The 13,080-nt window shown below is 46.0% G+C and overlaps 1 protein-coding gene and 1 long non-coding RNA gene across 6 annotated transcripts in view; one reads left to right on the top strand and one right to left on the bottom strand.

Annotated features, from left to right (window-relative positions):
- RAPGEF2 (Rap guanine nucleotide exchange factor 2) overlaps nucleotides 1–13,080 on the top strand; it is a 220,218-nt gene that overhangs the window by 197,572 nt on the left and 9,566 nt on the right. For 4 of the 5 annotated variants that reach the window (XM_072974960.1, XM_072974970.1, XM_072974975.1 and 1 more), the window contains 8 exons: nucleotides 2,736–2,893; nucleotides 3,516–3,756; nucleotides 5,673–6,056; nucleotides 7,436–7,647; nucleotides 7,739–7,862; nucleotides 8,452–8,475; nucleotides 9,533–9,756; nucleotides 11,032–11,238. In XM_072974960.1, the coding sequence (XP_072831061.1) occupies nucleotides 2,736–2,893; nucleotides 3,516–3,756; nucleotides 5,673–6,056; nucleotides 7,436–7,647; nucleotides 7,739–7,862; nucleotides 8,452–8,475; nucleotides 9,533–9,756; nucleotides 11,032–11,238 (1,574 nt within the window). The remainder of the gene's footprint in view (nucleotides 1–2,735; nucleotides 2,894–3,515; nucleotides 3,757–5,672; nucleotides 6,057–7,435; nucleotides 7,648–7,738; nucleotides 7,863–8,451; nucleotides 8,476–9,532; nucleotides 9,757–11,031; nucleotides 11,239–13,080) is intronic. The other variant, XM_072974973.1, reaches the window with a different exon arrangement.
- Nucleotides 3,744–8,972, bottom strand: LOC140700753 (uncharacterized). The gene is made up of 3 exons (XR_012079378.1): nucleotides 8,541–8,972; nucleotides 8,360–8,444; nucleotides 3,744–6,130 (listed from the first exon to the last, which is right to left on the bottom strand). It is a non-coding gene; the product is annotated as an uncharacterized lncRNA (long non-coding RNA).

Raw genomic sequence — 13,080 nt, forward strand, 5'->3', positions numbered from 1 at the left:
AAATTTTCATCCAAAGATTAGAGAAATGGCCTAGAATATGCAGTTTGATGGGTTGATTGTCAAACTTGTGTTTTCCCCATTAAACTATAATGATTGGTGGTTTCATATGAGCTAGAAGAGACAGCTACACAGAGTCCTGCAGATTCGCAGTGAGCATGGTGGTTTTATTTATAGACCTGAGCGTGTGTTTATACCCAGTTTCTAAGAGACAGTGGATTAGGCCTGCTGGCATTACAGAAAACAGGAATCGATTTTTTTTAAAGTGACCTCTCTTGATGAAAAACTCATTTTTAAGTGGCTAAATAATAAATCTCTTTAGTGTAGATTTATTAGCAGCACAGTAACAAAAAATACCGTAAAGTCATACTTGATGAGCTAAATATGAACCTTTAAAAACATCTAACAGAAGTCAGCGTGACCCTGGCAAGTATTAATAGAAACGTGATATGTAAGAGCTGGGCTGTAATCCATCCACGGTGCAGGGAGAACACTCTGAATGATTTTATTCTACGTGTATTTAGAAAGATACTCAAAAGCCAGAAAAGGGAAAAGAAAAAAGGATAATAATGACATGTGTTGATTTTAAAGCACTGAGGAATCATCTTAAATAATTTGCCCTGAAGAACATGTAGGACTCACTTAAATACTTTATTATGAAAATGATTTTAAATAACCCATACATGCGATGGCAGTGGAACTGAAGTGAAAAGAATGATTATATTTAAAAGAAGACCCAGTAAACTGTAGGCTCTATTATATCGGTATGAGAGACTTGATTTAATCCTAGTCACCACTTAAACTTTTCTCTCCTAGAAATTAGCACATGTTTACAATTTTTTGCGGGGCCGGGGGGCAAAGCTGCTTAACTAGTCAAGTGGATAAATCCTCTAGAAATACTGGTTGTTTTCCTCTCAGTCACTCACCATTACAGAAGCCTAGGTGCCAGCAGGTTGGCAGGGGGAGGCACGGTGGGGTGAGGTGAGTGGACCGGGGAGGCGGTGGGGCGGGCGGACTGTAGGACCCAGGTCTGGTTCTCCGTGGAGCCAGACCGCCGACCCCAGAGGAAAGAGGGGAAAAGTCAACAGTCTATGCAGAAAGTTAACAAAGGTCAGGAAAACTTCAGTAGGCATGAGGGAGTTAGGCCAAGCACTGAGAGGGTGTGCTTAGAGGTCTCAGTCTTTAGTACAGCGTCCTGTCCATCCAGGGGAGATGGATGACACAGGTGAGGAGAGACACAGGTGAGGATGCAGCGCTCGAGCCCCTGTTGGGTGTGAAGAGGTGGGCGAGAAGCCGCTGAAGAAGGCGGCTCCGTGGGCACGCCTGCAGGGGACCGGGCACGGTGCAGCGTCAGCCCCGCGGGCTCTGCCTTGGCCCTGTCCGCAGACGTTGTCTCAGGTCATACACAGCATCTAGTACTTTTGGCAGTAAAGACTGGTTTATATGGTTGAAAAATAAAATTCCACTAATACTGGGAAGCTTTTAATGTTTCTCAAAACATCCCTCCTTTCTGTCTTTATATGAATGGCTCTATGCACTTCAGTGGAAACTGAATTTTGTTGTGGGCTTACCTGTGTGTTTTGAAGAGCTTACACTCAAATCATCTTTAGCCTTGTCCTTGCTTACTTGCCTCTATAATTTCCATTTCCCCTAAAAAACAAAGAGGAAGAATACTGCTGGACTTTTTTTTTTTTGGACATCCATTAAAAATGACAGGTATTATGATCAGGCTGTAGTGTCTGACAGTCTAGTTGATTCTGAGTGTCTTCATTTTATTTGTGACACCTTGGTTTACTTCCCAACCTTGGTGTGATTTTCTTTCTCCTCATTTCAAGGTGTTCGTAGAAAGTGGTCGGAACTATAACCACACGCTTGTGACCTAGTTATTTTGTGTTTTGTGTGTACTTATTGTTTTATTCTGATGTTTTGTTTTGGAAACATTTGGCCCTTCAAATCTAGAAACAATTTTTATGTATTATTAAATCACGTTTCAGAGTTGTCCCCAGGCTTTTATAAATGGAAATAAGTTTGTACCCAGCAGTAGTAAGCAGTATTTCTCTGGGACCTTAAATGTTTAAGTAGAAATTTTGAGTAGAGAGTTAAAAGTGAGTCATTGGACTTCACTGCCTCTTCTCTGATGCCAAGAAATGTCACCACGCACCACTGCTTCTTTATGCTCTGTGCAACCAAGAAATAATGTCTGTGTCAGGCCTTCTTTACATTTGACTCCACCGTGATCTCATTTATTTCTCAGAAACATTGGAAAATGAAATTGGGATTTTTTTTCCCTCTATTCATTTTACTCAGTTTCTTCAGTTCTTAAAGATAAAATTATAAAACAACTTATCATTCTGAGGCAGAAGTCATCATCTGAGGGACGAAATGCCTTTTTTAAAGTGTGCTTTTTCTTAAATTTATTTCCATGAGTAACTAGAACTTGTCTTTTCCTGAATGTATTTCTGTACTCAGAAACTACTAATATTTGTCCTGATTTGTCTAGTTAAGAAGACATAGGTTTTAGAGAAACACAGTATGAACTTCAGGAACATCAGTGGAGTAGGTACACTTAAGCAGTCATTGCTTTTGCAATTTACAACCAAATTTATTAATGACATTTTTACAGTAACTGTGAGTCATATGAAATACGGTTTATTTATTGTCGGTGCCTCCTGTACAGTGAGGAGTTGTAGCTTCTTCACTTGCTGATCGTTGGTTTCCTGACTTCCCTCTTTGTTCAGTGATATTGGGATCGGTCAGTCTCAGGATGACAGCATAGTGGGACTGAGGCAGACGAAGCACATCCCGGCCGCTCTGCCCGTCAGCGGGACCCTGTCGTCCAGTAACCCTGACCTGCTGCAGTCCCACCACCGCATCCTGGACTTCAGCACCACTCCAGGTGAGCGCGGACGACGCTGCTTTTGTCTTCTTGTCTCAGTTTTCCCTAACATACCAGTGACGCTGTATGCATCTCCCTTGGTTTGGCATGGACCACATGGGATGCAAAAAAGTCAGGATAAACTTAAATTTTAAACCATTGAAACTGGTGCTCTTTTATTCTTCGGGCTAATTTGACACGACCATGAGCAAGTTAATCTCTCTGACTTTGTGTCCACTTTCATAAAGGGAATTTAACCCGTACCAGGTAGGCATGGCGAGGTCATGTCAAATAAAGAGGAGGGGGCACGTTAGGTCAACTTCATGGGCTCGTCAGTATTACCAAGGTGGACTTGAGATTTAACTGGATCATTTTTTGCTGCCAACGTGCCAACCTTAAGCGGGGCCATTGTGCTATCATCTGCTTGCCTAGGTCTGTGGCCAGTTCAGTTTTCTAGGGGGACCGTTGCATTCACACAGCGGATCACTGTGCTGACTGGTGGGCTCTGAAGAAGGGTTAAAGAAAGCAGAGAGACAAGTTCAGCATTATCTTTTCGAAGGAGATGTTTTTCAGTTTGACTCCGCCTGACTGTATGAGCATGCGCTGCAGTCCTTCCCCCTGACGTGCGGCTTTTCTCCCCCAGACCTGCCAGATCAAGTGCTGAGGGTGTTCAAGGCCGACCAGCAAAGCCGGTACCTCATGATCAGCAAGGACACCACGGCGAAGGAGGTGGTGGTGCAGGCCATCCGGGAGTTCGCAGTGACCGCCACCCCGGACCAGTACTCGCTCTGTGAGGTCTCCGTCACCCCCGAGGGGGTCATCAAGCAGCGCAGACTCCCAGACCAGCTCTCCAAACTTGCCGACAGAATACAGCTGAGTGGAAGGTACACACTCTCCCTCCTGCTGGATTGCTTTACCCGCATTTCAGACCCATGTCAGGGTCTGGGGACCACTGTCAAAGGGTGTTTAAGAGAAGGACCCTTGCAGATTAAAAAGAAGGCTTCCCCCATTCCCTGAGAATTGCCATCTCAAAGGAAATGCACACAGTAGATTGTTGACTCTTGCAAGGGTCTCTTAGGAACTTGTTCAAAACAAGGGCAGAACCGGGGCAGTGGGACCGAAGTGCCGTCCCAGTCAGGACACAGGCTGGCCAAGGCAGAGGGAGCCAGGTGCCCCTTCTCCATGGAGATGCTTATCCACAAAGGCGTCTCCCAGTAATGTCCTCTGGCATTTGCTCCTGCCTGCCTGGCTCTCCGGGAGCTCTGCGTGTCCAGGCGGGGACATGTGAGACGGCGAGCCTGGCTACACTGCCTGTCACTGTTCAGGACGCCCTGAACAACACTTCTTAACTCTGGAGCCAAACCTCAGCTGCTTCCGAGCTCGGCCCTCTGCTGCCTCAGTGCTCGGGTCACACATACCTGCAGGAAAACATCACCTCTAACTTTGTCAGCCTCTTGATTGGTATTTCCACAGAGAGATGTCATTTGTATCCTCAAATCACAAATTAGAGAAAGTTGGAAAAGGTAGTTAGGTGTGGCTCTCATACAGTGATGAGCTTCTGCACTTCCTGAAAATGAAGTGTTTTTGGAAATCACATTTTTTCTCGCCATGTGGAATGTTTCATTTTATACTTGACTTTTCCATGTTACACACCTGAACCTGATTCAGCCCATCCAGAACATCTGTTTTCCTTCCCCCAGCCATGACTTCCTCACTCTTCTTTGCTCTTGCCTCATTCCAGCCCCGACATGAGCAGGTGGTGCTGGTTTAGGAGGTCAGTTCTTCTCGGTTTTATGTGCACTGGTAGACCTGTGGTCATGATGGCGTTCTCCAGATCTCCACTGAGGGGGCAGATTCATGATTCACAGTCATTACTCAGGAAAATTAGAAGCGGATACCCCTCACGGGCCTCGTGAGTCATCAGAACTGAGAGAGTTAAATCCGTGAGTGACCAGGCCCCCCGGTGTGAGTTTTCTGACCTGTTGGCTTTGGCAAAATATGCAAAAGGCCAGTTTGGCAGGACACCCACCACACTGGTGCCGTTTCTCCCTTTATGGAATTTGGCTTAAGGAAAGCATCTTTCTACAAAATCAAAAAAAAAACACAAATCACAGGGCAAACATCTGGATTCTGTTTTCAGCAAGTTGCTTACAAAAAGACAGGAATCCTGACTCAGTTCTCGTCTCTACGGCTGGCGTTAATCTTTGGGAGCCTCTGTTTCCTCATCGGACGGAGGAATCAGACCTGCCCCACTTAACTAGTAAGGTTTTTGTGAAAGTCAGATATTTGAAAGTTGAGATCTGTTTTGGGGCTGTTCTACTCATTGGATCAGAGAGGGAAGCAGCTTCCAGGTTTCTTTGGTATTTGAATAAATCGGTAAACCTGGACTGATCAGTAGTCTCAGGTCACGCATCTCTCTGGGGAAACTGATGACCCGTGTTGAATCTCTCCCACTTCCTTCCTGAGAGCCTATTTCCTTATTTAAGCTGATCATTTAAATTGAGCTGTCACTTCGGGCAAAAAGAAAAAGACAAAATAATCTAGAAGGCAGGGAAAGAAAGACAGGAGCAAATGGACTGTAGCTGGTGCCGGTGAAATTGGTGTGACGTGTGAGTTTCCGTCCACAACTCTGGACGGGGTCGTGTGGTCTGGTGACTGGGCGGCCGCTGCCTTCTCTGTCTGTCGGACGGGGTCCTTCCATCGTCCGCTTGAGCGTTCTCACAAACCTTCTGGAGGTAGCATCATTGCTTCAAGGAATGCCCGGAGACGGCTGCTTAGCCTCTGAATCCTGTTTCCCCAGGTACTACTTGAAAAACAACATGGAGACAGAAACGCTGTGTTCGGATGAAGACGCCCAGGAGCTGCTGAGGGAGAGTCAGATCTCGCTGCTGCAGCTCAGTACCGTGGAAGTGGCCACGCAGCTCTCCATGCGGAATTTTGAGCTCTTCCGCAACATCGAGCCTACTGAGTACATTGACGATTTATTTAAGCTCAGGTCCAAAACCAGCTGTGCCAACTTGAAGAAATTTGAAGAAGTCATTAACCAGGAAACGTTCTGGGTGGCATCTGAAATTCTGCGAGAGACGAACCAGCTGAAAAGGATGAAAATCATTAAGCATTTCATCAAGATAGCGCTGCACTGCAGGGAGTGCAAGAATTTCAACTCGATGTTTGCCATCATCAGGTAGGAGCGCCTGCTTGTCATAAGACTCAATTCCATTTGCAGATTAAAAACAAGGAGAAATCAATTGCCTCCCCCTGCAAAAAAAAAAAAAAAGTGAAATAGGATAGATTTGGGAATCTGGATTAAAAAATAATTTTTAAAGAAGTGTGAAAAAAATAGAGAAATCCAGGAAAACCATATCATTTGTACGAGTGTAGTCGTTTTTAATCGAATCATATTGAACCATTCTTTTTCTCTGAACCCCAATCTCCATCCTTCATTTAAAATCTCTGGTTGGGGGAGGGTATAGCTCAGCGGTAGAGAGCATGCTAAGCATGCATGAAGTCCTGGGTTCAATCCCCAGTACCTCCATTAAAGTAAGTAACTAAATGAACCTAATTACCCCCCCCAAACAAAAACAAACAAACAATACATAAAATTTTTTTAAAATTTAAAAATAAAAACAAAGAATAAAATTTCTTGCATGCTGATTTGGAGCCCAGAACATTACATTCACCACTTTTTCAGCTCTGTGACTTCAGGCAAATTATTTGAACTCCTGTGAATGTCAGTTTATTTCTCAATATAATAACAGTGACCCCATGAACTATCAAGCAGACTGAGTGAGAGAATGTATGTGGGGTCCCATCAGCCAGCACAAAGCAGCAGACGCCCAGTGTTAAAGGTTAATTTTCTTCTTCTCTAAGTGCTGCAGTTGCAGCTGGAAGGAAACACAGACGGAAACAATTAGCAATGCTGATGGTGATGAGTGATTAATAATTAATTGAGTCAGTCGTTTTTTCTGTCTGGGAGTTTGATCATACCCTTATTGTTCTTAAGGCTTTTGCTTTATGTCATGACTGTAAGGTATCTGGCTGGTCTGTTTTATCAAACGCCTGCTTTGTGCCAGGAGCATCTCTGTGTGTGGAGACAAAGCAACGGGGTTAAATCCTGCCCTCACGACACCTCAACTTCTGGTTGTTTTGCTCACAATAAACAGACCAGAAGGTTTTAAAGGGAGGATGAGTAAGGTCCCTTGTCCCTGTCTGTCTTCTATCTTCAATTCTCATCACCCAGAATTATTATGTTTTTAATTGAAGTCTAGTTGATATACAGTATTTCAGGTGTACAGCAAAGTGAGTCAGTTATATATAAATATATTATTTTTCAGGTTCTTTCTCATTATAGGTTTTTACAAGATTTTGTAAAACCCTGTGCTGTACAGTAAGTCCTTTTAACCCAGAATTATTCATCGTTTCTTAAGCATCCTGTGACCTGCCGAGTACACAAGGCACACACAGAGGTGTTCTATGTTAATAGACAGCACACGACTTTACTCCCTTCATTTCCTAAGGATGAGTTGTTTAACTTCACACCACTTTTCTTTTTTTTCTGCTCAGCGGCCTAAACCTGGCACCAGTGGCAAGACTACGAACTACGTGGGAAAAACTTCCCAACAAGTACGAAAAGCTGTTCCAGGATCTCCAAGACCTGTTTGATCCTTCCAGAAACATGGCGAAATACCGCAATGTCCTCAACAGCCAAAACCTCCAACCTCCCATCATCCCCCTGTTCCCAGTGATCAAGAAGGATCTGACCTTCCTTCACGAAGGTAAAACTCAGAGTGCAGGACCTCGGGCCCCACTGGTGGAAGCGGAGCATACAGGCCACGTGACTCCCTTTTCCTTCTTTGCCAATTTCAGGAAACGACTCGAAGGTCGAGGGGCTGGTCAATTTCGAGAAGCTCAGAATGATTGCGAAAGAGATCCGTCATGTGGGCCGCATGGCCTCGGTTAACATGGATCCCGCCCTCATGTTCAGGACCCGGTGAGTGTGTGGTCCTCAGCAGCGCTTGCGGGGTTGGGGAAGGTTGGGCTAGAGCTTCCTGACAGACAAGGAAACTGTGGACACTTATATCCGTAGCTGGCGAGGCTCCTTAGGCCCTGCAGAGCACCACCCCCGAGCTCTGACTCAGCGTGAACGCCTTAGCCCGCTTCGAGGGCACTTCTGGCTGCCGAGAAACAGTCTGCCCTTCAGACACCTTTCATCTAAGGCGAGGCACAGCCATTCCTCCTCTTTCAGACGTGCATAGCTTAAGCTCATCACCTACAGTCTGAACTAAAATGCGTAAATAACCCCTACAGTGTGGTCTGGCCCGCTACACGGTGGGTTTCGCTGTCCGTGCAGTCCAAAACGATTAACCCCGGGAAGGGGTTTTTACAACAAATGATTTAGACGCATTTGTCTTTTGAGCCAGAAAAACATCGCTGGTCAGGTGGTGTGTGTGAGGCGACTGATGTGTGTGGGCTGCGAGGACTGCTTACCCGGAAGTCTAGTCCTTTCCTTCTGAGCTTGTGATCTTTCTGTCTCTCTCTCTCTACATCCACGCTTCAATCTCCACGGCTCTCACTTACAGGAAGAAGAAGTGGAGGAGTCTGGGGTAAGTGGTGGAGACCCCGCGCACCCGCGCCCACTTCGCGTCCCCCACGTGCCTCGTTTTCTTACCTGCTGTGTTTTCTGATGCTTTGCACTTTTGCATTTTTTTTTTTTCTAACCCTCTGGCTCTTGCAGAATTTCAGTTTCAAACTGACTTCATGTGTAATCTCCTGGGGCTTTCACTTTTGAGGTCCTGACCCACAGGAGCTGCGAAACGATCGATGATTGTTCCGGGTGACTGTAGGCCAGGCATCCCTCTGAGCTTTCAGAAAGACTGTATTTTAATATAATTTGTGTGTCTTGAAAAGGAAAAAGTCTAACACGGGATGAGGGGAGGAAGGAGGTTAGAAGGAAAAACTGTGCAACTTAAATACTGTTGCACAGATCCCTGAGGAGTAGATATATGCAGAAGGTGCCCCGAGGTCTTAAAAACTAAAAATTTTTACAGCTCAACTAACTACTGTTTTCATCCTATAAACCAATTCTTTAAAAAAAAAAATAATTCTTAACAACTCATGTGCTAGTTTCTATACAGATGTTTTTACATTTGCATGAGCATCTTATTAACAGATTGACCCTGTCACTTAAAAAACTCACTACATTTAACCCAAGTGATAAGAAAACCGTTGTGAACCTTGTGGCTAAATTTACCTAAATTGATGTAAAACGCCCTCTTTAGGAGAAATAAGTTCAGTGTCACTCTTCATGACTGTGACTGTGTATTATTCCTGCATGAGCTTTTATGTGTCATCATTATGACTTGCTGGCCTCAGCAAGGGAGCTGCCTTGAACCCTCCGAAGAGGTGAAACACAGAATTTTCTAGTTGGAACCCAACAGGTGCCAAACATATATATATATTTTTTATAGTGTATATATGAATCTCTTTAAACTTAAAAAATGTGAATCTACATTATGCAATGTTCCTTTGCAACAGTTTACTTACCAGAATGAGGCCTGTGACCTTTTTGCACATAGACTCTTGCTAGAGGTCGCGGCGCGTCTGGAGCGGGTCCGTGAGCCCCGGCCAGAGCGAGCCGCATCCCTGCCCTCCGCCTTCCAGGTCCCTGAGCCAGGGCAGCACAAGTGCGGCGGTGCTGGACGTGGCTCCGACCGGCGGCCACAAAAAGCGGGTGCGCCGCAGCTCCTTCCTCAACGCCAAGAAGCTGTACGAGGACGCCCAGATGGCTCGGAAAGTGAAGCAGTACCTGTCCGATCTGGAGCTGGACATGGACGAGGAGAGTCTTCAGACACTGTCCCTGCAGTGCGAGCCGGCCACCAGCACGTGTGAGTGTCTCCTCCGAGCCGCCGGGGCGGGGGGGCCCGGGGAGCGCGCCCCCTCCCCCCCCCCCCCCGCCGCGCCGCATCCTGAACCGAGCGGCAGGGTCCTGCCCCCACCTCGGGGTTAGCGTGGGGGCGGGGACACAGGTGATGCAGCTCCCACTTCTCAGGTGATGGACAGGCTGGGAGCGGCGCGGAACCGGGTGCGCAGGAGCCCCCGACCCCCAGCGCCCGCGCACCCGCAGTGACTGCCCCGCGGTGAGCACGGCGCCGCCCGTTGGTAGCCCTCCCCCACCCGCCTTAACCGCCTGGCCAGGCCCGAAATGGGGCTGTTTTCTCTTTCTCGGCATCGGAATTTGTAAGACGGAGGCGTTTTCCAGGCAGGACACTTGGGGGGCTTCTGTGGGCAGGTTGGAAGGTACCACCTCGCTGGAGGGTCAGTGTCGGACGCTGTGAGATTCGAGTCAGTAGACTTGCCCGGGAAACTTTAATAAAACCTCTGCGGCAGAGAGTGAGCAGCTTGTCCTCCAGAGTCAGCCTGGTCTGAACGCAAACCCTGTGTTCCTCGTACTAACAGTGTCGCCTTGGGCAGGTCACTGAGCTCCCCGAACCTCAGCTGCTTTACATGTAAATTGAAGGAAGTATGATACATCATGGGGTGGTTGGGAATATTAATACACTTAAAACACAGCGTTTAATTGCCCTGTTAAATTGTTCTGCCTTCTCTCTGCCCTGGAATTAGACACTCGGTATAAAACCCAAGCAGTACTGGCTGCTGTTGGCAACGTGGTTTATTCTACCTCATAGGAGAGAGAATTTGAGAGAAAAAAGATCGCAGCCAATGTCACTTATTAAACTAAACCTAAGCTCATAATATATATAAGGGATTTTGGTCGAGGAATTTTGGGTGCCATTTTAGAAAAACAACGCGTAACAATTTTCCTGTTACAATACCATATATTTGCTTTTTTGCAGACATACATATAATATGTTGAACTATCCATGTTTTTCTATTTTGTATTTTTAACGCAGTACTTAATAGTACAAACATCTTTTGAGAGGGTGAGTTCTACGAAGTGAATCTGTGTCTTGTCATGCCTTTTTTGGGTAACAGGGGTTTTCCCTCGCCCCCATTTCTGCCCTTTAGGTAGGCAGCAGGAAAAATGTACATATTTTAGTATTTGCACCGCAGAAGATGTTTATGCATTCCTAAAATGACCTCATGTGTAGCCACTAACTCCTTAAATCTCTTTTTCTGTTTTCACACCCAATTGTGATCAGTGCCTAAGAATCCTGGTGACAAAAAGCCCGTCAAATCTGAGACCTCCCCAGTGGCTCCGAGGGCTGGGTCGCAGCAGAAGGCGCAGCCCCAGCCCCAGCCCCCGCCACCGCAGCCGCCGCAGAAGATCAGCCAAGGCCTGCAGGTCCCCGCCGTGTCCCTTTACCCTTCTCGAAAGAAAGTTCCCGTGAAGGATCTCCCACCTTTCGGTAGGTGACCAGGTTCATGCTGTCTTCGGGCTGTTCACCATCAGGCTTCTTGGATGAGGAACCTTGTCCCATCCTGTCCTTTCCTGTCCTGGGTAATGTTGTCTCGGGAACTTAGTCCCCCCCCCCCAATCGTTACCCTTTAATGGGACATTACTGCTCAGTGAGTTAAGCTTGACTTTGCCCAGTGGAAAGGACCGTTCATCTAATCTTGTCGTAACGGTGCGGGCGCAGGCATGAACTGGGGAGACTGTGCTTCCACACGTTCCATTTTTGGCGAGTACAGAAGTTGCCCCTGTGCCTTATTTCAGCTAGCTTGGCCTTATGATCAAAGTTGCTGGAACATAGGCAAAATATTTTTAAGTGAAAGGATTTGTCTGGAGGTGAATTCTCGTTTGTCAAATCACTGATTCTGCAACTTGGGAGGAAAATAACCATCAACTCCTGAATGTTAAGGAGCCAAGTCGTGCTTCATCTTTCCTACTAAAAGTGATGTCTGGTGGGGAGGGTGGAGCTCAGTGGTCGAGCGTGTGCTTAGCATGCACGAGATCCTGGGTTCCACCCCCAATACCTCCATGAAAAGTAAGCATAAAATAAATAAATAAACCAAATGACCTCCCCCACTCCAAGGGAAAACCACAAAAAACAAAAAAGTGGTATATCTACTAGTTTAGTCCCTTTATGTAAATGGTACGAAATTATTTTTCATAAAATGTTCTGGTTTTTTTTCTCTGTATATATGTAAAAGGAAACAAAGTTGGTAAAAGGAAGGACATTAAAAAAAAAAAAACAGCTTGCAGTGAAGAGTTTACTTAGACAAAACAGGGTGTTGGTAACTGAGACAACCCCCGCCCAGGGGCACCCGTCCTCACGAGTTGGGCTGAGGACGGGTGGGTCCTTCACAGGCTCCATCTCCGGCTGTTCCTCCTGATGGACAAATGTCCCATTTGTTGAGTCTGGGGAGGAGCGAGACATTTTCCCTTTACTTAACACTTCCTCTTCCAAGTGTCTGTGCTGCCCCCACATCACAAATGAATGGAACCACATTTCTTGTCCACTGCCTTGTTAATTTCCTCCTAGTCCCAAGTCCCCTGCTGTCTGACTTCTGTGGCCTCTTTTACGTCAAACTGATACGGAAGTTCACCCGCCTCCCTCTTCACAAAACACAGCCTGTTGGCCCAACTGTAGGTGCGCCCAACTGTAGAGGAGGTGGTCCCCTGCTTTCCCAGAGAGAATCTGTCACATGTTTTTTGGCCTTTTTGAATTTATGAACTTTAGGAGTGTAGATGAAATAGTCCAGTCTTCTTATGATAGTTAAGTATATAAAGTCATGTAATATAAAATATTATGTTAGAGATGCTGCACCCGCCCCCATTCATGAAATACATTTTGTTCTGATACTTTCTGCACTTTTTATATGTGTCTTGGTCATCACTGGAACTCTTATGAACCGGAACGGTTTTCTGCATCACAGCATCTTCACGGCCGTCCGTGCTGTTTGAAGGCAGCACTTTTTCAGTCTATGTAGGATGCCACATTAGCACCGTTCATTCCTGTAGCTTTGGTGTAACTGGTGTTTTCACGTATCCTGTATATGTTAGTATCTGTCCGTGTAATTAAAAGATCGCTTTCAAAGCAATTTTTAAAAGATTGTATTAAAGTAGCATCACACACTTACAGGAGATGAAATAAAGGATTAAATCTTTGTTCAGTTTCATTGCTTCCTTTTTCATGGACCCTGTTCAGTCCAAGGACATTAAAACTAACATTGATTGAGGTGGTTTCAAGCTGTACCACCTTCCCTGATGTCTCTTTGTTGTTCAAAATAAGGCAATTGAGAGTGCC

The sequence above is a fragment of the Vicugna pacos genome, chromosome 2 (assembly GCF_048564905.1).
Source record: "Vicugna pacos chromosome 2, VicPac4, whole genome shotgun sequence".
NCBI classification, from domain to species: Eukaryota; Metazoa; Chordata; class Mammalia; order Artiodactyla; family Camelidae; genus Vicugna; species Vicugna pacos.